The following is a 25135-nucleotide window of genomic DNA, read 5'->3' as shown; positions in this document are numbered from 1 at the left end:
TTTTTTTTTTTTTTAAGATTTTATTTTATTTATTTATTTGACAAAGACAGCCAGCGAGAGAGGGAACACAAGCAGGGGGAGTGGGAGAGGAAGAAGCAGGCTCCTAGAGGAGGAGCCTGATGTGGGGCTTGGGATCACGCCCTGAGCCAAAGGTAGACGCTTAACGACTGTGCCACCCAGGCGCCCCTATATGTTGCCATCTTCTAACAAACTCATAACGTATATGCAAATCTATAATGTCCATGGTATACATGGCACACCCAGAGTGGTGCAATGCCTAATCTATATGACTGTACAGTGATTCTGGACAATGTCCCTTCATCTTCATTAAATCACAGTACTACAGATAAACTACTTGTGATCTGCCTAAAAATTGTCCTGACAAGTCAGATTTATATATTGCTTGTGTGGGTGTGTGACTGCATGTGTGCATGTATGTACCCATGTTATCTATTATTTTTCTAATGAATTTTGCAAAAACAAAAGAGAGAGAGAGAGAGAGAGAATTATCTGTCAGGTTAGATTACTGGCCCAAAGCTATGAGAACAGCTATTCTTGATATATCAGGATAAGAAATTTAAAAATACATGCTTTTATACAAGGCAGCGTCATGGTGGAAGAAAGAGGAAAGGGGAAAATTTTGGAGTCCCATAGCAATCAACTTATTCCCAAGGCAAAAATATTTATTCTTACTAATGATCAAAAATTTTACTAATGGTCATAAAAATAATTGCCCCATTTCAAAATACACTTGCTATATAGCACAGGAATAAAGTTTACCATGTGAGCTTCTTCTTCCTTAAATAGTTTTACATTTAGCCGCCATCAACTTCACCTTTCCCACCTTTAGATTCTGGCCTCTAAATGAGACCATTAAGAGTTCACAAGGCCCAAGATAATGAGTTTTCCAGAAATGGGATCCCAGTTTCCCAAGCAACAGGAAGACCAGACCACAAGAGCCACAGCTTAAAGAAAGTAAATAATTCAAAAATAAAAATCTGTAAACAGGCAGATTTTTTACGGCTCCTTCTACTTGCAGAGCACTGACTCAAACATACTGCTTTTCCTCATCCTCTTATATCATCACTACGAGTAACAGTAAGCTCAGCAAGGCCAAGAAAAACAGCTTTATAAAGAAAGGGAAGAAAGCCAGCCCGGTGAGATTCTAATAATGGCCAGGTGCCCTTTTCCCTGCTTCAGCTATATTCGCTCCCTTTATTCTCACAACACAGAAGGTTTTCTCAGTCCCATTTTACAGAGGAGCAAGCTCTCAGAGAGGTTGAACAACTTGCCTAAGGTCACACAGCTATTATCAAGAAGCCAAGTCTGACTCCATAGCTCTTGCCTTTCTGCTATACCACACCGCCCTGAGCAGAGTTTTAGGTCAGCACTTTTCAAAACATTCATGTGCTCACAGGTCTCCTGCAGATTTTTTTATAAAACAGATTCTGATTCCAGAGGCCTGGGGCAGAGGCTGAGATGCTGCATTTCTAATTGTGGTTTTGGGGGCCACATTTGGAGTAGCAAGGTTTTTGACCAGTGGCTCTCAACTGGGGACAAATGTGCCCCCCAGGGGACATCTGGCAACGTCTGGGGACATTTTTGATTGTCACAACTGGGGGTGGTGATGCTACTGAATTTTGTAGGTGGAGGTCAGGGATGTTGCTAAACATTCTACAACATACAGGATGCCCTCCCTCCCAACAAAGAATTATCCATTCCAGAATGTTAACAGTGACTCAGTTGAGAAATTCTGCTTTAGAGGTCCCAAGTTCATTTAAACTTCTTCCAAAGCTACTGTAGTTTTGCAAACTTGCACTCGGGTCAAAGCTCCAGTATTTCAAAAATTCTTCTTAAAGTCTGATAGAAAAGTTGATACCGTGCAACTGATGGCTAGAGTATAACGAAGTTTAATTTCCTCACAAATATTCCACCATCACACTGAAGAAAATCAAATCAGCTGATTACAAAGAAGGGTTTCACAAACTGCCTGGAGTTTCTCTAAGGTCCTTGTTTCATAGCACTAGAGTTCACAATTGAAAAAGAAAAAGATAAGATTATTTTTAGACACAAATTTTATAATTTCCTGTTCTGGCAGTTCAAACATCTACCCTGTTGACAAGGATCACATGAAACCATCTCTTACTATTCAGCATTAGTTATTGTGACCGACCATCAATATTGCTGGGACACTGCAGTGCTTTGCACCCAGCATCCCTTCAATTCCCAAAACTCAGTAAAGAAATCAGTGATTCATCTAGATCTTTAATATTTATGGCACCAAATAACTAGTTCAATTTTAATATTTTTTTACTGAAATAGCCATACTTTATTGTCTTCAAATGTCATTTTGTTTGATTATAGTATATGCTTTAGGAAAACTGTACATTTTAATATAATGGGGGTTTGAATATAAATTAAGGTGTGGTTAAAATCATATTGCTTTTTTGGGGAGGTGGGGGGGTCTAAGAAAGAATATGATATGTGTCACATCTTATGAGGTTCCTACCATACACCAAGGACAATGCTAGATCCTATGGATGTTCTTTGTCTGGATATTCTCATTCAAGTAAATGGATATTTAACAATTTCTATAAGAACTAAGCACAGGCAGGGACCCTAATTCAGTCTAGGGTGAGAGAGAGTAAAAGTGAGGACTTCTGAGAAGGTAATGCCTGGGCTGAATAATGCAGGACAAATAAAGGTTGGTCAAGTAAAGATGGAGGAGGAAAGGTGCCCCAGACACTAAGGGGAGCTGCACGAACAAAGGCACAGAACTCAGAGGCCAGTTATTGAGCAAAGCAGTCAGAGTTTGAGGTGACTGGAGCAGAGGAAAGAGAAAGAACAAGAAATAAGACTGGAAAAACAGGGAGGGGCCTTGTGACCAGGCTCAAGAGTTTGTACTTTGTCCTCCTGGTAATGGAGGCTTCAGAAAAGACAGACAGGCATTTTTTTTCAAAGATGACTACGATAGCAGTGCAAAGAAGGACCTACAAGAGGTACAAAGCTGGGACACTAGTTCAGAGGACCAGGCCAAACGTAAGAAGATTGGAAAAGAAAAGCCACAGGCAGATCTAAAAGTCTGTAGAGAGAATAAACAAGATTTAGTGATATAGTGGATATAGGGAATGTGCTAGGCTGAATAATAGTCCCCCAAAGATGGCCACATCCTAATACCCAAAATTTGTCTATACATTACCTTACATGGCAAGAAGGACTCTAAAGATATGTTTGTTAAGGATCTTGGGATGGGAAGATTATCCCAGATTATCTGGGTGGACCCAATGTAAGCACAAGGGTCCTCCTAAGAGGGAGGTGGGAGGGTCAGTCAGAGGGAAGGAAATGTAACAACAGAGGCAGAGGTCATAGAGAGAGAGATTTAAGGATCTAGGAAGGGGCCACAAGCCAAGGATTGCAGCTGGCCTCTAAAGGCTGTAAAAGGCAAGGAAATGAATTCTCCCCTAGAGCCTCCAGAAAGGACACAGGCTTGCCAACACACTGATTTTAGCACAGTGAAATTGATTTCAGACTTCTGACCCCCAGAACTGTACGAGAATAAATTTATGTTGTAAACCACTAAGTCTGTGGTAATATGTTACAGCAGCAATAGGAAACTAATACAGGAATGATGGAGAAAGAGAAATTGATGATAATTCACAGTATCTGGATTGGGTGGAGAGCTAAACGCTGGGGGCAGTCAGCGAGACAGAGACACAGGGGGAAGAACAGTTGGAAGGAAGACAAGAAGTTCCATTCTGGACAGGCTAAATTTAAGATGTCTCCACAACCCACAAAATGCTCACTGGAAAGTTAAATGTTATGGCCCTGATGCTCAGGAGAGGGGTCCAAATTGGAGATGGAATTTTCCACAAACTTGGTACCCAGTATATGTTTAATTAGGTCTACTGGATTTTCATCTTCTTTTAATAAAAAGGTTAGCTGCAGGAAAATTACCACTACTATTATAATGGATATGAAATACACTATGGAGAGTAATTATTTCTATAGGCAAGAATAGGATAGTGGAAAGAACTCTATTCAAATTCTAACTCTAACATGGTAGCTATGTGACCCTGTAAAAGTCACACCTATTTTGTGCCTCAGTTTCCTCATCTATAAAGGGAGGATAAATCCTGAGATTAAATGTATAATGAGTGACTGGCACTTAGTTGAGTGTCAAGCACAAAGTTAAGTGCTCAATAAAGGGCAGCTATTGTAAGTACTACATATGTACAATTCATTAAAAATATTTTTATGAATCATAGGAATTTTTGTGTCATCCCAAAAGTTGTAACAACTTCTAATTATTTCATGCTTTATTTCCCCAGTCATTCTCTATATACATCAAACACTTTGGTCATCTATTATACTACATTAAAGATGTATAAGATGATCTCTCCTCACAGGAGGCAGATGTGTATCAATAATGATAAACACGATCTGTCAGCATCTACTGTGTGCCAGGTGCTGGTAATATTAAAGATGAATAAGACGTGATTCCTACTCTCAAAGAATACACAGTCTTGAGAGGAGATGTAGATAGGTGGATAGACATATAGATATATAGAGATAAGTATATAAAGATCAATAAACTAGGGGCGCCTGGGTGGCACAGCGGTTAAGCGTTTGCCTTCGGCTCAGGGCGTGATCCTGGCATTCTGCGATCGAGCCCCACATCGGGCTCCTCCGCTGTGAGCCTGCTTCTTCCTCTCCCACTCCCCCTGCTAGTGTTCCCTCTCTCGCTGGCTGTCTCTATCTCTGTCAAATAAATAAATAAAATCTTTTTTTAAAAAATAAATAAATAAATAAAGATCAATAAACTAACACTTATTGAGCACCTACTATGTGCCAGCCCTTATATGTATTCATGCATTACATGTAATTTACTTATTAAATGCACTACATTTAAGTTTATTCAAACCCTGTGAACTAGATATTTATCATACAACATAATCTACTCTATAACATTATTGAATAATTACAAAGTGAACCTGGGATAGTGGAGAGAAGGTCACTCTGGAGTTTGCACAGCTCAGTATGAACACCTGTGCCCCAACAAGTGACCTGTAAAATGCCACCAGGTGAGGTTTTATTCTAAAGAGAGAAGTCAATGGTTTGTAAAGGGAGCATGGACTTGCTTTACAAGGAGACCAACTGATGTGACCATAACTCCTGCTTATCTTCTCCTCACCTTTCTTCAAAGAGACATAAATGACATTTGTTAAGCCAAGCCTTGTGCAAAGTGCTTTGTATAGGTCATTTCATTTGAGACCAAAAAATAAACTTGCACAGGTGGATGAAAGGTTTTACAGAAAGCAGAGAAAACTGCTGATTAAAATTATATTAGGCCAGAAGTCTCCTGTAAATTTCACTAACATTCTTAGGTCTCTTGCAAAAGCCCAGAACTTCTACTTGGAACATAACAAGACAATTAACCTCATAAAACAATGCAGATGAAAACACAAAAGGAATTAAATGATTGAGGTTAAAATAAAAGAGAAGGAAACTGACATATTAAGAGAAAGAGTAAGATTTTAAATGAAGTCATATAATATGAGCCAGATCAGAAACCTAAATAGAAAAGGAAAGTTTCAAAGAAAACAAATCAGAGACAGAGAGGAACTGGGTGGGAAGAAATGACTAGAAGTTATTTTGACTTTCTATAGAACAGTAGATACAATGGTTCCCATCTCTGACATCAAGTCCCCTATGAGATATTAGGCAAGCTACTTAGCTGCCCTGATGAAGTAATGAGACAATGTCAGCACCTACACCTCACAGGGTTGCTCTGAGGAGTAACTGAGTACAGCACTCAGCTCTGTGCCTGCACCAGAGAGCCTTATATTTTTTACAGTGGAGGTAAAGACGATGATGATTTATGCTATTTACAGCACCCTGCCAGGGCCTCCCACAATGAGACTCCAACCTTTCTCTCTCCATGTGATAGCGTTCAGACAGACCACGCCACACAGATTTCTCAAGAGGCTGCCATGATTTCAGAAAATGTGGTCATTTTAGACCATTCTCCTTGAGTCCTCCCACATTTGTGCCTGTGAGGCAAGCAAGCAAAAAGCCAGCATGCAAAGATAACCACAGCCTAACAAAAAGGGGAAAACATATTGAGTTCTTCAAAGACATTTCATGTCTTCTGGAGAATCCTGTATCATCATGTGTCAGAAGTCCCCACTCAGCATAAGAATCCTCAAATCTCCACGAAACTCCTGTGATCCCTCTCCCTGTAACAGTTGCTCAAGAGGCAGCCTAAGAATATCCATTGAGGTTAGCACCTGGCAGGTTTTTCAGGCGTCTCAAGCTTCCAGTGTGGAATTGGCAAAGATCCAGTCATGTGCAACATTCTGTCTTTTAAAGCGACTAAAGCTTGAGTCCTTAAAACCATCTAAATCTTGACATGCATCATAAAAGTATTGCAACAGAGACTGTTGGCAAGAACACCACTGGGTATCATGAAGCCATGGTGGAATACCTACATTGTTATTTCTACTGTCTCAGGCACAATCAGGTTCTGCCTCTTCCTTGCTGGACTATGGACTATGACAGACGGAAAAAGATCTTCACTGCCCTTTAAAAGAAAATCACCTTGGGGCGCCTGGGTGGCACAGCAGTTAAGCGTCTGCCTTCGGCTCAGGGCGTGATCCCGGCGTTCTGGGATCGAGCCCCACATCAGGCTCCTCTGCTGTGAGCCTGCTTCTTCCTCTCCCACTCCCCCTGCTTGTGTTCCCTCTCTCACTGGCTGTCTCTATCTCTGTCAAATTAATAAATAAAATCTTTAAAAAAAAATAAAAATAAAAATAAAAATAAAAGAAAATCACCTTGTAATGCATTCCTGTTTGGATGTGGATGGAAAAAGCAATGCTTTACAGCTCATTTGTCTGAACCAGAATTAATCTCCAGCATGCTAAAAAGTGCTCACAGGTGGTGAGGGAGCTCTTGATTCCAGGTTCAAGTGATTAAATCTAAAGAGATTTTCTTTTTAGCAACTATTTAGAGAAATATGTTTAAGTCTGGCCAAGAAATATAAAAAGAAAGTAGCACTAATAAACCCAAACGAAGCTAAGGTTAGAGAAGCAGCTAATCTCCATAAATAGGTTTCTGAGTGGGGGAGGTGTTGACTGTTGATAAAGCATTTCCTTTGTATATGATCACTGGACCCAATGTGTGGCACTTGAAGAACACAGAAACTCTGCCACTCATCAGTGGAATTCTCTGGGAGAACAGAACTTTCCTCCATTAATAACTTTTAAAAACATGCACTAATTCATGCTGACAGTCCAAATCCTCCCATCAAACTTCATTAAGTGATCAGGCTGAGTTCAAACATATACGCAGGATAAAAAGAAAAACTCAAATCTAGAGAAAATTGGGGAAGGGGAAAGGATAGTGAACAAAATCCTATAGTCTAAACTTAAAGTTTTAGGGTCAGGAAAAGAGGGTAAAACTAAACTTGGTGAAGTGGATCAAAAAATAAAGGTCTCAGTTGCATAAAAAGCCAAATATGAGTTCAGACTTTTTAGTGTATGATATACATAAATACTTGCTGCTATTTTAATATTTGCCTTTACTTGAGATTTAGTAGGAATCTGCCTGAGGCAAGATTTTTTAATAGTAATAATAAAAATACTTAAAAGTACTTAGAGCAAAGCATGTGTGGTCATGATGTTTTAAAGGAGAGAAAGAAAAGGTAATTCTGAACATCTGTACTACATTTCCACACGATAAAACTACCACACTCCAAAATTATTCTGAAGTTTGGTGGAGCTGGGGAAGGGGTGGATAGCAGTTCATGTAGAGAAATGTTTATTGAAAAAACAGAAAGGGAGACTCTGAGGCCATTTTGGGGAAAGCAGGGACGACAACTTTTACCGTAAAATAGAACTGCTGATTAATGGTGAGAGTCCAGTAGACAAAAAGTGAAGTTATGTGTCTTCTCAGATCTATAATTATTACCTCCATAAATACTCCTGAGAATCAAACACCTTTTATTTTCACAAAGTCCAGCTTTCCCACGTGGTATCTAAGATCAGAACACCACCCCCAACTCCTCCCTTAGATTTATTTTCTAGGACTTGCCTAATTCTCAGCCCTACCTTTCTTGTGGGGGGGGCAGGGGAGTCAGAGGTAGCTTCTCTCATTCTGTCACACACACACATACACACACACCCCACTTCTGTTTCTTTTCCGACTCAAGCCCCCACCTCCCCTCAGCACATCTGTTTCCTAGTTCAATCCCCTGAAGGCAGTCTTTGGGTCAAGAATTATCATGACTGGGCTGCCCTTCCTCAGTAAAACAGAGTTTCAAGCAGGTGGGGCTGGGAATTACTCTATTTTGCCACAGCCACAGGCCGGCCACCAGAAGGATGTGTCAATCACTCTACACCAGCAGTTCACAACCTGTGTGATTTTGCCCCCCCCCCAAGCCCCCAGGAGACATTTTCCAATGTCTGGAGACATTTTTGGTTGTCACAACTGGGGGAAGGGGAAAGGTACTATTTGTACCTAGCGGATAGAAGCCCAGGGTACTGCTACACATCCTACAATGCACAGGACAGCCCCCACAACAAAGACACATCCTGTCCCAAATGCCAATAGTGCTGAGATTAAGAAACCCTGGGCTACACCAAGGAAGCAAAATTTCAAAAGCAGATATAGGGTCTTCCCCCAATACTACATATGCTCAAACAGCTGACAACCCAACCCCTCTGTTACCAGAACAGATCTTACTCCCTTAGAGGCTGAAGGAAGGGCAGAGAGTGGTAAGGGGATTTCTAGGTTGTCATCCTGCCCAGGCCCTGGCTTTACCTGATAAAGAATACTTTCCATAGGAAAACCTAGCAAATCTATGGTACATCAATGATTACTACATCTAACTATCTTTTAACACGATTTATATATACACAGTTTCTTTTTCAGGCCAGTTCCTTCAAAGCAGCCACAGACTTAAAAAAGCATTGTATAGGCCTAAAAAGTGTCAGTAAGCACAGGTATTTAAAAAAATATAAAAAAGAGGAGGATTTGGAAGCTGTGTTTTTACTAGGTCAGGAATTCCTGGTTCCTTAGGAGTTTGAATGGCAATCTCCATTTCTCTGGCATTTTAATAGGTTAGTGAATTCTTCCCACACAGTCCCTTTGTAACCCACAGGTTACCTCCCCAACACCCACCACTCCTGAAAGAGCTGCAGACTTTCATGATAACTGGCAATGCCCAAGGTGCTACAACTCTGGAGATGAAAATCACCAGCCTAATCATTATAAAGGAAATACGGGCAGAAACAACAGGAAAAAAAATATTGTCTCCTCATTTTAAAAAAATACTCAAAAGCTATACAAAAATAGTCAGATTTGATACTCTAAATATAACTAATTGCACATATGCTTTTTACCAAACATCTTGATTCAAAAACTGTTTACTTATCTAATTCAGGAGTAACCACACTTTTTCTTAAAGGGCCAATTAGTAATAATTCAGGAGTAACCAAACTTTTTCTTAAAGGGCCAAGTAGTAAAAATTTTAGGCTTTGAGGGCCAGGAGGCAAAATCGAAAGAGGTTTTCTTTTTAGCGACTATTTATATATTATATACATATGTATATATATTTAGGATATTATATACTTACATAGCCATTTCAAATATAACCATCTAAAAAGGTAAAAACCATTCTTAGTTCCCAGGCCATAAAAAAACAGGTGGTAATAAGCCATGCTTGCCCCACAAGCATGTGCCCACTCTTGATCTAATTGAGTAGTAAGTCTTTATGTTTATTCTAAAGGCTCACTCATCTTTCCTTCTTTTTCCTTTTTCTATAAACCACTCATATATAATTATATCTTTCCTTTATTAAGGAGGTTTTGATTCCTTCTTCGTATAAGTCACAACTGCTGTAACTATAAGCCAATTGTAGGAATCACCCAGCAAGCATTCACATTGCCCTATTTAACCCTCTACCCAAAACACTTAAGACACTCTTAACATATATGCCAAACTGGAAACACAAATAAAGTTTTCCCTTTCACATCCAAGCCAGAGTGGGTGAGAAAGTAGATTTTGCTTTTCCAAAGTTTAGCCACCTAGAAGAACAATGAACTTGAAGAATTTATTGGAGGTTATAAATTATAAATAGAGTTTTAATGTCTCACACTGACATACAGAGAAACCCAAAATACCCAATGAAAACTAAATAAAAAGTAAAGTCAGTTTGGGGAAACATAGGCAATGAAATAATGACAGGGTTAAAAAATTGAAAAAGAAGGCTAACTTTGAACAGATAAAATGGGGAAGGTCCAGCTCTAAGCACCTCCTGTTTTTCCTCATTCTCTGTTCACAAAAATTCATCTATTTCCTAGGAATTCATGGAGGACCTACATGTATAGTACCATTCTTTGTATTTTAATCTAGTACTTTAACTTTCATGAGCGACAAATGGACTGAGGAGATCCAGCTGTGATGCTGCATTCTGCGTGGCACTGTTTAACCCTTCTACTGCTCAGTGACCTCATACATTGATTTATAGTCCTGGATTCAACAGGCCCTACAAGATGTAGCAAGAAAAAAAATCAGAGCCTTTTGCATTTTTTCCTGACCGAGAAAATATCCCTGAGGAAGAAGTCAGAAGACCAGAATTCTAATCTCTGCTCTAGTCAGGCATTATCCCTGGCAGTGTCAATGAGTGGTTAGGAACAGGTGCCTGAAATCAGCAGGCCTAAATTTGAATACCAGATTCATCACTACTTGCTCTAAGAAGCTGGACCAGACACATCACCCCCTTGTGTCATAGCTTCCTCATCTGAGAGCAGGAAACCACCACCCACCCCAGAGTATTGTTGGGAGGATTAAGTGGCACTCCCTGGAAATTGATTAGCAAAGGCTGATGCCCTTGAGTGCCCAGTAAATGTTATTTGTCATTACTTCTTAATCTCTCTGACCCTGTTTCCTCACAAGGTTACCAGGAGCATTAGAAGAAAGCATTAAAATAGTGTATTCTATGAACTATGAAGCCTCCTTCATATGTAAGGTATTAGCTGATGTTCCATCCAAGACAGGTAAGGACCTCGGTATAACTGAGCTGTCTCAACTTCCCATTGCCACACTTCGTGACATACTGAAGTATCCACAGTCCTGGTACTTGGAGTACTTTCTTGCCACTAAGGTTTCATTTGTGGTGCATGGTTTTACCAAACGTGATAATAATAAATTAGGTCAGCTACCAAAAGAATATTTTTCAAAAAGCAGTCACACCCAGGGTAGAGCAAGAGGACAGGGAAATGAGAACAGTAATGACCGTCTCTCCCAGCATAACCATCTGACATTCTCCCCATCCCTATCACCTCCCCTCACCTCCCTCTAACCTGCCACTTTCTTTTCTCAGCAGGTTCCAAAATGCCTTGTGCCTAATGGCTCCCTGGGGCTCCACCAGTCTCTTTTACTGTAAAAAGCAATCAACGACACTCATTAAAATCAATATGGGGTAAAACCTGAACCATTTCAAATTAGCATGCAGTGTTCAAACTTTAAAGAATATATTAGAATTTAAAGACAAGGCAAATGATGCTAAACAGAAACAAGAATAGGTGCATTCCCTTTGTCATCAGAAATGTGTGGGTAAAAGTTATGAAATTCTGCTTTTGAAAGTATTGTTAATCAGGGTTCAAAAGGAGTGCTTTCCTATAAAGATGCTTCATTGGCATTCATCCTGTACAGAGTGCTTGGTGAAAATGGAACTCAGTGAGAACAAAGGGAATCTGTATCAAGTTGGCACCAGTCAGTGAAAATTCTATGTAATCTCAAAGGATATACCATAGTCAAAATGACATGCTTACTCAGAAAAGAGGCATGAAGGAGAAGTATGCAATCCTAAGGCCACCCACCTCTTAGACAACAGTAGGGGTGAGTGACAAGACAAACTTTGGAATGATCACACAAACTGGGGACTTGGTAGCCACAAATGATCAGGTGTGTGTGCAAACAACAGCAACAACATGACCAAGAGTCAGAAATGCCTTGTGCACTTGGGCAGAACTTCACAGTCATTTCCTCAACCATGTTCTCAACCCTGTTGGACAGCTCCACCAGGATTTCATCAAACTCAAGCCTAGCGTACTCCCGCTGGCCCACTATCCCACCACCTGTCTGCGCCCAGGCCCACAGAAGCTGTCTGCTCCTCACAGTTTCTATAATATATATGGGAAATAACTCTTGCAAGAGAGAGTATGTAAAATGTTATGTTAATGTGGTCACTCATGTTTAGGAATATTTTCTGTGATAAGCTTTGTTGGTACAAATAGAACGTTTAATCTGTAGAATCAGAATTAGAAATGCCTGCCTCAGCAAAATCATGGTTTAGCCAGCAGAACTGGAGACAAATTTTTGTTACAAAGAAAGAGGCCATATGGTTTTGAGATGGGGCACTATGGTAGAGTTTAAAAGTCTGGGCAACGATCATACAGTGGAGGTTTGAGCCATCGGTAAAAAGGTTTATGAGCTCAAGAACTTCTGGGTCACAGACTCTGCCTTGGTGGATCTCCCACCGGCCCAGGGACAACCTGAGTAAATAATGAGGAAAGAAAGAATTCATGTTGCTTTACCCTCCTCCTTCCTGCCCCAATCGCAGCATGGTGGAAAGCGCAAGCCCAGTCTCCTGAGTTAATAGCAACTGTGACCTCCAATGACTTGATTGCTCTTCAGCCCTTGCAACCAAAGATGGGCAAGCTGCCCAAAAGGATTAGCATAGGAATCAACAGACATGTCAGCAGAATATACACCCTTCCCTTCAAACACCCTACAGTGCAATGAGTCCAGAGACTCCTGACTCTCTTCTAAGGCCCAGACAAGAAAATATTGAGGAGAGTGAATATAGGAGGATCTGGCATATAAACCCACTTTTTCTTTAATGAAATCAATAGTATTTTGGGTACTTGATTACCAAAACCTTTACAGGAACAATATGTTCTGTGCAGAAAAAGCTAGAGAACAAGGTAAACTATTACCACATCCAATAATGTCTTATCAAATCAACCTGTATCCAAAAGTATCCCACGATACTAGTGAGTAATGCTGTGTTTCAGCCAACACTTCGGCTCACATTAGCACATCAGTTGTAGTTCTTGGGCAATGGTTTTGGTCTTCCAAATAAGTTGAGATCATAGTCTTTTTGTTGTTGTTTCCTGCCAGGCAAAGAAGTGGTTTCGCCCTCAGCCTTTTCCAGACCACCGAAAGATAACAAGACACTAAAGCAACCCAACCCTCCCCATGTGCAACTCCTGCCAACTCAAAATCTGCTCAAACAATAGGCTAAACAAGACCAGTATTCCAGGAGATGGGGTTTATATGAGGCCCAACACCTCTGCCTGAGAATGAATCATAAAACCACTAGCACTCCATTCTCCAACATTACGCCATCTAGCCCCAAACTGGGTTGAACCATGCAAAATGAAAAAGAAATCAGGAACACACTGAACTTAAAACCTCAAGTACATTTTAAATCCTGTTTTAGATTCATTTAAATTAACAGAGGTCAGGCTACTTATTTATTCAAGCTGGGCTATTCTTACTGTTTTAATACCAAAAGCAGTCAGCCACATTTTTCCACTAAAAAGTAAAAAAAATACCCTGACAAAAGAACATTCTAAAACTCAGTAGAGAATATGGAAACATCTTACAATAAACTTTGCCTTCTAGAATAACTAATGAGGGAAATTACTCAGTTATTTGGCCATGGGAAATAACTATTTGTATATTTTTACATATTTTGCAGGTCACGAGTTAAAAGCAGCCTTTTTATTTTCTAGCAAAGCTTTTTCCCAAAGTGTTTTACCAAGAAAACCAGTGCAGCAAGACAAAAGCAAGTTAAATAAGCTTAAGAACCTTTGCCTTCCTGGGAAGGACTGATGCATACTTGCGTATTAAGGAGTCTGAGGAGTCCTACGGTAAACTGTGGAATCCAACATTTTCCCAAGTTCATTTGGCCCTGCAGGCCTTTTTCTCTCATAGCACATTATTAGCATCCCACAAAATGGCTGTTCTGCAGAGCACATTTTGGGAAAGATTCCTCTAGAAAAGGGATTTCATGAAATGGTTTAATGACTGAAACCACTGGGAAGCTAAGCAAGCTTAGTGTCACCTGTTCCTCAGTTCCTCCAGGTAAAATGGGCCAAATAATAGCACCTACCTCCCAGGCATGGGATGGAATAGTCTTCTGAGAGCTTCACATGGCCGGTTCCTTCTTGTCATTCGGGTCTCTGTTCACAGTATCACCCCCTCCAAGAGGTCTTCCCTGACCACCCAATATCAAGTTGGCCCCACCCACGTTACTAGTTCTTCATCCTCTTCTCTTCTTCATGATACTTTCCTGTTTACTATTAAATTATGTTTCACCCCCACAGAATACAAGCACAATGAAGTCAAACTTTATTAGTTATGATTGCTTTATCCCAAAACAGATGCTTAGTAAGTGCCATTGAATGGATGCATAACTGTATACGAGGTAGTTGTGAGAGTTAAATATGAATCAATGAAAAACATTCTTCGAAGTACCTGACACATAAGCACCTATCCAGATGCTGTTATGAAAACTTCTAATGAATGATAAGTGGTTAAGGCACTCATAATTCTTGCACTATTTAACTTGCCTCTTCTTGCTGTATTGTGGGTAAACATTTCATGACATTTACTCAGAGATATGTTGGTAAATGGGCTTTAGGGATGGGGTGGCAGGGGCGTAGGCCTTGGGGGTAGCATTTGCTGATTTCCATGGTGTAAATACTCCCACCGTGACTAATTTCATGTTATCAATGGTTTAAAAGCAGGCTCACAAAATTCCTGAAAATGTAACCAATGGCTGTCAGAAGCTAGTACAATCCTTCTCTTGGGGAACGTCCTTTCAGGCCTCCAAGTGTTTCTGTTGAGTTAAGTTAATGAGATTTTTTAATAGAGACACCTTTTCCACATGCACCCTCTTGATAGGCCAAGAAAAAGGCAATCCACTGACTTTCATCTGATGCTCAAGGAAACTAGCTGGATGTGTTGGGCTGAATTTTCTGCACCACTCTCTGTGGGCTCTCAGACTGATGGTTAAGGCCCTGAACATGGTCTATTTCCATGCCAGACCACTGTGAGGGCAAACTAATCTTGTAAAACACAAACTGAATTTTGTTTAAAGATTCATTTAAGTGGAGGCATCCACACAATAAAATCAAGGCACCTTTCTACTTAGTGCTACCAATGAGCAGAATCTAATAACAGAAAAAGAGTGACTCTGCCCTGACCACAAGACCCCAACATGAAGTCAAGGTCAATGCTGCAGATGGAGGTTTCTCTGGCATCACTGCCCTGCTGAACATCCAACATGATCCCTTGGCACCCAAAATAAAGCAGCAGCTTTTTTCAACTACGGCAATCTCTAGCCACAGTTCTAAGATAACACAACCAAAATTTCAAAGTCCACAGTTGCTTTACATGCAAGTGATTACTGCCAGTAGTTATTGCGTCTCTTCTGTAAACTAAATGTAAAATCTATGGAGTAAGGCAGGAAGAGATTAGTTTCTGCTCCACTCTATTCATTATCTATTGCTGTGTAACAAATTACCCCCAAATTCAACACACATTCATTATCTCACAGTTTCTGTGGGTCAGGAATTCAGGCACAGCTTAGTTGGGTCCTTTGCTTCACAGTGTCTCACAAAGCTGCAATCAAGGTGTCAGCCCAGGGCCTGTCATCTTATCTGAAGGTTACACTGGGAAAGGATCCACTTCCAAGCACACTAAGTGGTTGTTGGCAGTTTTCAGTTCTTTGTGGCTGTTTGAGTGAGCATCTCAGCTCCTCACTGGGTGTTGACTGGAGGCTACTCTCAGTCCCTTACTACGTGGGCCGCTTTCACATGGCAGCTTGCTTCATCAAAGCAGGCAAGCTGAGAACACAATGGAGTCTGCTAAAAAGATGGAAATGACAATCCTATACAACCTAATCATGGAAGTCACATTGGCATCCCATTACCTTCACCATATTCTATTGTTTAGAATCAAGTCAGTAGGTTCAGCCTACAGTCAAGGACATAGATTGACACAAGGGTATGATTTCCAAGAAATGTAAATCATTAGGGGCCATCTTAGAAGCCTAACCATGACATTCAGCCTCTTGGAATATGGATAGGCAGATCCAGTCCCAACAAAACATCTCTCTAAGCATCTCAATCCAAAACGAAGCCATGTGGTTTTCCCAAGCATGTTGTTAATGTCTCGTGAAAATAAAACAAGGGAGAATAAGCACAGAGGACATTAAGTTCGAAGACACAAAAGTCTGCTCAAATGTTCTAAGCAAATACAATCTATATCAGAGAAAACCCCTGGGAACATCTGCATCAGCAAGCCCCACCATGGAAGCCATGTTTTCTGAACAACCAAAAAAATGACTCACAAGAACTGCCCATCTGAAAAGGTATATAATGCCAAGAAATCTAATTTCGTCTGAAAGCAAATATCTTTTGGAATTTTTATTTATTGCCATAGAATATTTTTAAAATATACTTAATGCCATTTTATTGCTTCCTATTTTCTGTGAAACCTGTGTCTATCTCAGCATTTTGCCTACATGGTACTTTTGAGATCCACATCCACCATAGAGGCAAGGAACTGCTGTAAAAATTTTAAACCCTGGCCGTCACCCACATTTTTTCTAAGCTCTATCCAACTACATATCCTCAAATATCTGAGCATCCCAATATTCAATAGTGGTGGCAGGCCAGACAGCCTCTGAAAGACTTCAAATGATTCAATCCACTAAGTGCAAAACACATACTCAGAAAACCTGGGACAGTTTGTCCTAGACAAAAGAAAATGCAGACAAAGATTATCTTAAACCTAAATGTTCAAAATTGGTCTGCACATTTTACCATTCTTCCCAGAAATATCCATACGGTTTACTTTCTGCAAATGCTGCCCCAATTTAGCTATAAAAATATTTAGGTTCATTGTTTTGCTAATCACCTATTTGTTTTGCTCCTTTAGAGAGATGTATTTGACAAACATCTAAAGCTGAGTACTGTACTTAAAAAACCCTCAAACTAGGGCCATCTGTGGGAAAGCAATTGTAAACCACCTTAGAGTTGGCATGTGCTGCACACACTTGGACCCTGAATACGTGTCGAATAACAATGGAACATATGTGTAGTGAGCAGAGAAAAAACCTAATGCAAAATTTCAGTTTAAAGGTGATAAGCAGACAGGAAGATTATAAAACGGATGCCAGGAAATTTTGTTAAAGCTGCAGATATCTTTCAACCTGTGAAAATAACTTGGTAACATATTTTAACTTGTAAGGATGGCTCTGGGGAAATAGAGTGAATGTCCTTACCTCTCTAAGATGTATGTTTTCCTTCTCTTTCTGGTCTAAAATCACTTCTAAGTGGCTGACTTGAGACTCAGCCTCTGCCATCCGCCGTGTCCGCTCATTGTCATCCTCGAGACTTTTCGAAGGCAAACCTTTACTTTGCAACATCTCGAGAAGCTTTTTAATCGACTCGTCTCGGGCGTTGAGGGTCTGCTTCTGTGTTTCAATTCTCAACTCCATTTCCTCCAAGGTCTTCCTTAAAAGGAACAGCTCCTTAGCTTGTCTGTCATGCTCAGCTTGGAGCCGCCGGAAGTTCTCCTCAGTCAGCTCAATGGTGAAGTGCTCAGCTCCACGGTTGCCACTCTCTTGCTGCAGGAGGTGATTGAGGTCTCTCTGGGTCCGAAGCTCATCCTGAAGGGCTTGGATTGTCAATTGCAGGTGCTGTGATGAGAAAGATGGAGCAGGAGAGGAGAAAGAAGGAGAAAAAGTCAATGGAAATGCCAAGCGCTATTTGTTACTACCACACTATGAAGATGGAATGTTAATCATGAGGTAGGTCCAGAGGGCCAGCCGTGAAGTCCTCCAGGGTGACTTCAGAAGCATGGGACAGCACATGGAGAAGGGGAAATTAATTCACGGATGCTTTCTGAATGTCTTAGGAGAAGAGAAATGTACACATACACAGAAACAATATATTAGTGTCAGTCACAAGGGAACTTATACATCTAGAGTTTTAATTGAGGAAGTGGAAAGGGTTAGAAGGGAAAGTCTCACAAACACACCTTTTTTACGCCCGCAATGCTCCAGACTCAGTATTCCTTGTTTCCTAAGGTGTTCTTTATTCTACTATTCATTATTTTCCGTGATAAATGCATTTCCATTTAAAAAAATGAAAATAATAGCATCCACTACAAGTAGACACAAACAAGGACTTTATTTTTTACAAATAAAGCTGTGAACAGGTTTAGTAAACAGGATTACTGCATCTGCAAGCAAAAGGGAACAAATGCAGACAGGGACAGACACAAACACACAAGGAGGTGAGGCTGTGCAGAGCAAAACAAACAAGCTGCAAAGAGTGGACAAACCTTGGTTCTTCTGGCATCCAGTAACTGAACAGCATGGGAAATGGAAAAAAAAAATGAAGCAAAAAATCAACACAAAGAAAAGTCCAGTGCAAGCAAAGGATATTTAACAGAAAGAATCAACATAAAGTACCTTCACAGAGAAGAAAAAAAAAGAAGAAAAAAGAAAAACAATTTCTTATTACAGCAAAGATCCAAAAGCTACACAAAATCTATAGCACTGCTGTTTGATAAATATGATCAAAAGAAAAAAAAAGAAGAAGAAGAAGAAAGTGAGGTTAATTCCATCTTTTGTTTTCCTAAATCACACTGACCCAGGAACCCAAAGTCTTCAGTATACTACCAGAGAAGAAAGCGCAACACTCCAGAAGTACCCACATATTATTCCAAGTCACCATTTTAACCAAAATCAGAGTGAAAACACCAAAGAAACAAAATAGCTACCGGTTATGAGAAAAGAAACAGTTGCACGAGGACAGTTGGTGAATTCCCCACAGGGCCAACCCTCAGGTTGGTCAGAATGGGCAGCCATAAGCTTGAAGGCATTTTAGTCCTACGAACAAACCAGGCCACTTCCAAATTCAATCACCAAACACATACTCCTGCCAGTAGACCAGACACAACGCTACACAAGGGAATCAAAATGAACACAAGGCATAGCGCCTGTACGCCATAAATAATACCATAAATACCATAAATAATACCATGTCTAAGTCATATAAATATTGGAGCAGTCTACATTTTGAAATCTTTCCGAATTCCTACAGCTGGCACCCAGAGGTGTTGAGATCTTTCTGAATGTGGTCTATGCCCAGAGATTAGCATTGAGTATTGCAACATTTTGATTAAACTATTTGTGGATCTATTTCATCTCTCCATTTAAGAACATCCATTGAGACATTCCCAGAGCACAAAGAACAAGTATTCTCTTTCTCATCCATGTGCCACAGTGCTTCACAGGACAGTGACTGGGAGTGAGCAACTGGTATGTATTTAATGATGGCAATCATGAATTTTTTAAGTAAAATTCACTCCTGTAAAGTGTAAAATTCAGTGGCTTTTTGTATATTCACAGAGCTGTGCAACCGTCCACACAATACATTTTAGAACATTTTCATCATTCCAAAAGAAGGTGCAGGATACAAAATTAATACAAAGAAATCTGTTGTGGGGCGCCTGGGTGGTTCAGTTGGTTAAGCATCTGACTCTTGATTTTGGCTCAGGTCATGATCTCAGGTTCGTGAGATCAAGCCCCACATCAGGCACAGCACTGGCAGTGGAGCTTGCTTAAGATTCTCTCTCTCTCTCTCCCTCTCCCCCCACAACCCTCCTTACTCTCTCTCTCTCTCTCCCCTCCCAAAAAGAAAGAAATCTGTTGCGTTTCTTTAGACTAATAATGAAATAGAAGAAAGAAAAATTAAGAAAACAATCCCATTTACAATTGCACGAAGAAGAATAAAATACCTAGGAATAAATTTAACCAAGGAAGTAAAAGATCTCTACACTGAAAACTATAAGACACTCATGAAAGAAACTGAAGACAACACAAACAAATAGAAAGATATTCCATGCCCATGGATTGGAAGAATTAATATTGTTTGTTTGTTTGTTTGTTTATTTGTTTGTTTTAGAGAGGGATAGAGAGAATCTTAAGCAGGCTCCACACCCAGTGCGAAGCCCAACACAGGTCTCCATTTCACAACCCTGAGATCACAACCTAAGCCAAAATCAAGAGTTGGGCGCTTAATTGACTAAGCCATCCAGATGCCCCAGGATAAATATTGTTAAAATGTCCATTCTACCCAAAGCAATCTAGATTCAGTACAATCCCTATCAAAATATCAATGGTACCTTTTCTCAGAGCTAGAACAAATTTTTCTAAAATTTGTGTGGAATCACAAAAGACCCCAAATAGCCAAAGCAATCTTGAAAAAGATGAACAAAACTGGGAAGTATCACAATCCCAGATTTCAAGATATACTACAAAGCTATAGTAATCAAAATAATATGGTACTGGCTCAAAAATAGCTATATAGATTAACTGAACAGGATAGGGAGCTCAGAAATAAACCCATGCTTATATGGTCAACTAATCTTTGACAAAGGAGGCAAGAATTTAAAATGGGGAAAAGACAGACTCTTCAATAAGTGGTATTGGGAAAATGGGACTGCTACATGCAAAAGACTGAAATTGAAGAACCTCCATACTATTTCCCATAGTGGTTGCACCAATTTACATTCCCACCAACAGAGTAGAAGGGTTCCCTTTTCTCCATATCCTCAAAAACACTTGTTATTTTTTTCATCGTTTTGATAATAGCCAGTCTGACTGGTGTGAGGTGATATCTCAATATGGTTTTGATTTGCATTTCCCTGATAATCAGTGACATTGAGCATCTATCTTTTCATGTGCTATTGACCAGCTGTATGTCTTCTTCAGAAAAATGTTTATTCATGTCCTCTGCCCATTTTTTAATCAGGCTGTTTGGTTTTTTGCTAGTAATTTATGTAAGTTATTTATATATTTTGATATTAACCCCATATCAGATATATGATTTGCAAATATCTTCTCCCATGCAGTAGGTTGCCTTTTCATTTTGTTGCTGGTCTCTTTTGCTGCGCAAGAGCTTTTTATTGTGATGTAATCCCATTTGTTTATTTTAGCTTTTGTTGCCCTTACCTGAGGAGACTGACCAGAAAAATATTGTTAAGACTGATGTCTACCAGCTTATCGCCTATGTTTTCTTCTAAGAGTTTTATTATTTTAGGCCTTACACTCAAGTCTTTGGTCCTTTTTGAATTTATTTTTATATTTGTATAAGATAGTAGTCTAGCTTCACTCTGGCATGTAGCTGTCCAGTTTTCCCAACATCATTTATTGAAGACTATCTCTTCCCCATTTTATATTCTTGCCCCCTTTGGAATAGATTAGCTGACCATATATGTGTGGGTTTATTTCTGGACTCTGCTCTATTCTATTAATCTATGTGTCTGTTTCCATGTCAGTACCATATAGTTTTGATTACTATAGCTTTGCAGTATAGTTTGAAATCAGGAAGTACGATACCTCCAGCTTTGTTCTTTCTCAAGACTGTTTTGGCTATTTGGGGTCTTCTGTGGTTCCACACAAATTTCAGCATTTTTGTTCTAGTTCTGTGAAAAATGCCACTGGTATTGTGATGGAGATTGCACTGACTCTGTAAATTGCTTTGGGTATGGACATTTGAACAATATTAATTTAACAATATTAATTTCTCCAATCCGTGATCATGGTGTATCTTTCCATTTGCTGGTGTCATCTGAAATACCTTTCATCAATGTCTTAACAGTTTTCAGAGTACAGGAGTTTCACCTCCTTGATTAAATTTATTTCTAGGTATTTTATTATTTTTGAAGCAATTATAAATGGAATTATTCTCTTAATTTCTCTTTCTGATGGATTATTAGTATATAGAAGAGCAACTGATTTCTGCATGTTAATTGTGTATCCTGCAACTTTACTGAATTCATTTGTTCTAATAAGTTTTTCCTTTTTTGTATATAATATCATGTCATCTGCAAATGGTGACAGTTCTCCTCCTCCTTACCAATTTGAATGCCTTTTATTTCTTTTTCTTGCCTAACTACTGTGGCTAGGAGTTGTAATAATATGTTGAATAAAAGTGGCAAGAGTGGGCATCCTTGCATAAGCCCTGACAAGTGTTTTCTTTCTTTTTTGCAATGAAAGTACCTGACTTAAGATTTGATTGCCAAGGTATCCACTTTAAAGAAGTAACCACTTCAATTGATGTCTACCTCGAATAAACACATTATCAACCACATGACTAGATAAAGAGACTCCCTGGCCAAACTGAGGCTCCTTTATTTTAAAGATCTTGGTTGATTTCAATCACTGACCTTTTGAGCCACTTGTTTTTTCTCTTCCCACACTTCAAATCTCCCCTCTTATGTTTTAAATTCACCAATAAAGAAGGAGCCCACAAAACCCTAGGCCCCCATCCTTGACCCCAATAAAAGCAAAACTAGGCCTATGCACTCTCTACCCATGACCATACTGTAGGGCCCCAGCTCTGCTGTGCAATTTCCAGGTTCTTTAAATGACAAACCTCTATTTTTTTCAAAGTTTCTTGATGGTTATTGCTGAAGGGCATATTGCAATCATACAAAGAACCACAAGGGCTAATCCAACCACAATACTGGCTATTGATAGACTGAGACCAGCATAAAAACAGATTTATGAGATGATCTAGGCTTATTTGGAAACAAACATGAATTGGGATGATCAGACTGGAAATCATCCTTTCTGAGAGTGACCAAAACTGACTGGTTTTCTTATGTGGTTCATAGATTGGCCAAAAGGGAATTCCAAGGAAAAACTGCCAAAATGTTTTGAGCAGAGACAGCAACATTGGAAGACAACTCTGTAAGGAGTCTGCCCCTTTGGATGGGCAAGTTGCCTATCACCCTGATCCTGTTTCCACACCTGCAAAATGGGGACAATCATAATGCTTATCTCACAGAGTTCCTGTGAGGAATAACTAAGATAATGCATCAAGGGCCATGTCTGAGAGTGAAGGAAGAGAGGAAGTTTGGTAGAAAGGAAGGAAGAAAGAAAGAAAGTATAAGAGAAGAATGAGAGGAAAGGAAGAAAAAAGAAGGGAGAGAGAAATGGAGGGAAAACTGGTCCATTTATCCATTCAATATATATTTACACAGTATCTCCATTATACTCACAAAATAAGGAAGGAAGGAAGGAAGGAAGGAAGGAAGGAAGGAAGGAAGGAAGGAAGGAAGGAAGGAAGATCGGTCCATCTTCATGGTCCACGTAGATAAGTAAACTGATAGTAGCTTTACTATGTTATGAGGGTTATAAAAGAAGTCATAGCCAGCTGGCTAGAAATTCAGAGAGGATGTCACCCAGGCTGGAGACATGTGGGAAAACATCCCAAAGGACCACCACTGAGCTGCATCTTGAAGAGCAACTGAGAGGCAGCCCCATGAAGAATGATGGAAAGAGAAGAGAAAGTATGAAAACCCAAAAGACAGACCAGACCTATTAAGGAACAGTAATAGCAAAAATCTGGATAGTGCTTACCACAAGCCACACAATGTTCTAAGCTTTTTTAATCTAGCCAACTGCCCTGTGAGGTAGTCACTGTTTAGGATCTCCATTTAATGGATGAGAAAATGGAGACGCAAAGTGATTAAGTAACTTGCTCCAGGTCATCCAACTAGGTAAGTGGCACACCCAGGTTCATCCAGGCTGTCTGATACCAACTCTCCTGCTCAAACCACTATACCACCTAGCCTCTAAATTGGCACAAATATTTCAGGATGCTGGAAAAAAAGAATGTAAGGCAGGGGGTAGAAGTTGTGAGAGGAGATAGGCAGGCAATTATGACAGTTACAGCAATTCTTCAAATTTAAAGTTAGCCATCTAGGCTGTTCCTCATTCAGAAGTTGTCATGATAGATGCTTCCAGGTTGTATATTCATTAACAAGCAAAACTACTTTCTAGGTAGCCATTTTATTAGTAACTAAATGACTTCAGCACGACCAAACACAATCTGATAATCAACCTAAAATTTAGTGTTCAAAACTTTCTCAAATTTGTGTCGTTTAGTTTTCATTCTCTTAAAATATTTAAAATTAAGCAGTGATTTGTTCCTGAAAAGGAATTCTTGAGCAAAAGGCATGTACGTTAAAGAGTCCTGATCATCTTTCTGCATCATATACTGGAGGATGGGGAGGGGATCTAAAGCAACCTCTCGATCTATCTGTCTCTGCCCTCCTTCACTGTTCTACTTTTAAGAAATTCAAATCAATCAAGTTTCAAAATTCATTTACCAGATAGCCATTTCTAGTTAGGTATTTAACACAGGCAATTTCTATTTTAAAATATAAACCTACTTGTAATAAATAATCTACTGAAAAGAATATCCTCTGTCTCAGTTTCCTCATTTGTAAAAAGGGAAGGAGAGTAATAATTCCTACCACATAAGATTGTTGTGAAAATTAAATGAGTTAAATATCTAGCTGTAGAAAGTACCAAGTACAGAGTAATCACTTATATCAGTCAGGATAGGCTAGGATCTGCTGCCTTGACAACAGCAACAAAAACCCATATTCTGAAAGACATAATCCACTTGACACACTGATGAAATGAAATCAGAACTCTTACAGCTCAAAGAGACCTTAAAGGTTAGCCTGTTAACCTCATTTTACAAATGAGAAAATCAGATCACACAGGTTAAATGACAGACCCAAAAGAGCGATCATATTGCCAAAGCCAGAATTTCAGTTTCTGGGAGCACGGAATCTTGTCTTCTAGGATCCTGAACTCCATCCTTGTATATATTCTAGTAACCCTAAGAGTAGACTGAAAAGGGGTGGCTCTCTACTTTAACAACTTAGGAAATGACAGTGGTATCTCCTATAGGGAGGCTGAGAGATAACCTAAATCATTTCACTTACTGGGTCCCGCCCAATAGTTAAATAGCATGGGACATTTCAAGAATAATTTACTGAGACTTCTTTTCTACATCTTTGAAATTAGACTGTTAGTGAATTAAAATTGGCTACTGGAGTACAAGCTCAATAAAAATTAGCTCTAAAAGATCCAGATACAATACAAATGAAATTGCTAGCAATGCCAAACACCTTCTCTAAGGGCCAAAAAGAAAAACAATGCAGTTTTCAATTCTACCCTTCCCAG

The 25135-nt window shown here is 39.6% G+C and overlaps 1 protein-coding gene across 2 annotated transcripts in view; it reads right to left on the bottom strand.

Annotated features, from left to right (window-relative positions):
• Positions 1-25135, bottom strand: part of ERC2 (ELKS/RAB6-interacting/CAST family member 2) — an 858173-nt gene that overhangs the window by 708179 nt on the left and 124859 nt on the right. The window contains exons 2-3 of one of the 2 annotated variants that reach the window (XM_087866956.1): positions 18424-18447; positions 17360-17776 (exon numbers count right to left, since the gene is read on the bottom strand). In XM_087866956.1, coding sequence (XP_087723082.1) covers positions 17360-17776; positions 18424-18447 — 441 coding nt within the window. The remainder of the gene's footprint in view (positions 1-17359; positions 17777-18423; positions 18448-25135) is intronic. The other variant, XM_087866957.1, reaches the window with a different exon arrangement.

Source organism: Ursus americanus, chromosome 14, assembly GCF_024610735.1.
Source record: "Ursus americanus isolate L20-20 chromosome 14, mUrsAme1.1.p, whole genome shotgun sequence".
Classification (NCBI taxonomy): domain Eukaryota; kingdom Metazoa; phylum Chordata; class Mammalia; order Carnivora; family Ursidae; genus Ursus; species Ursus americanus.
Note: the sequence above shows the minus strand (reverse complement) of the source record. Positions and strands in the feature narration are given on the sequence as shown.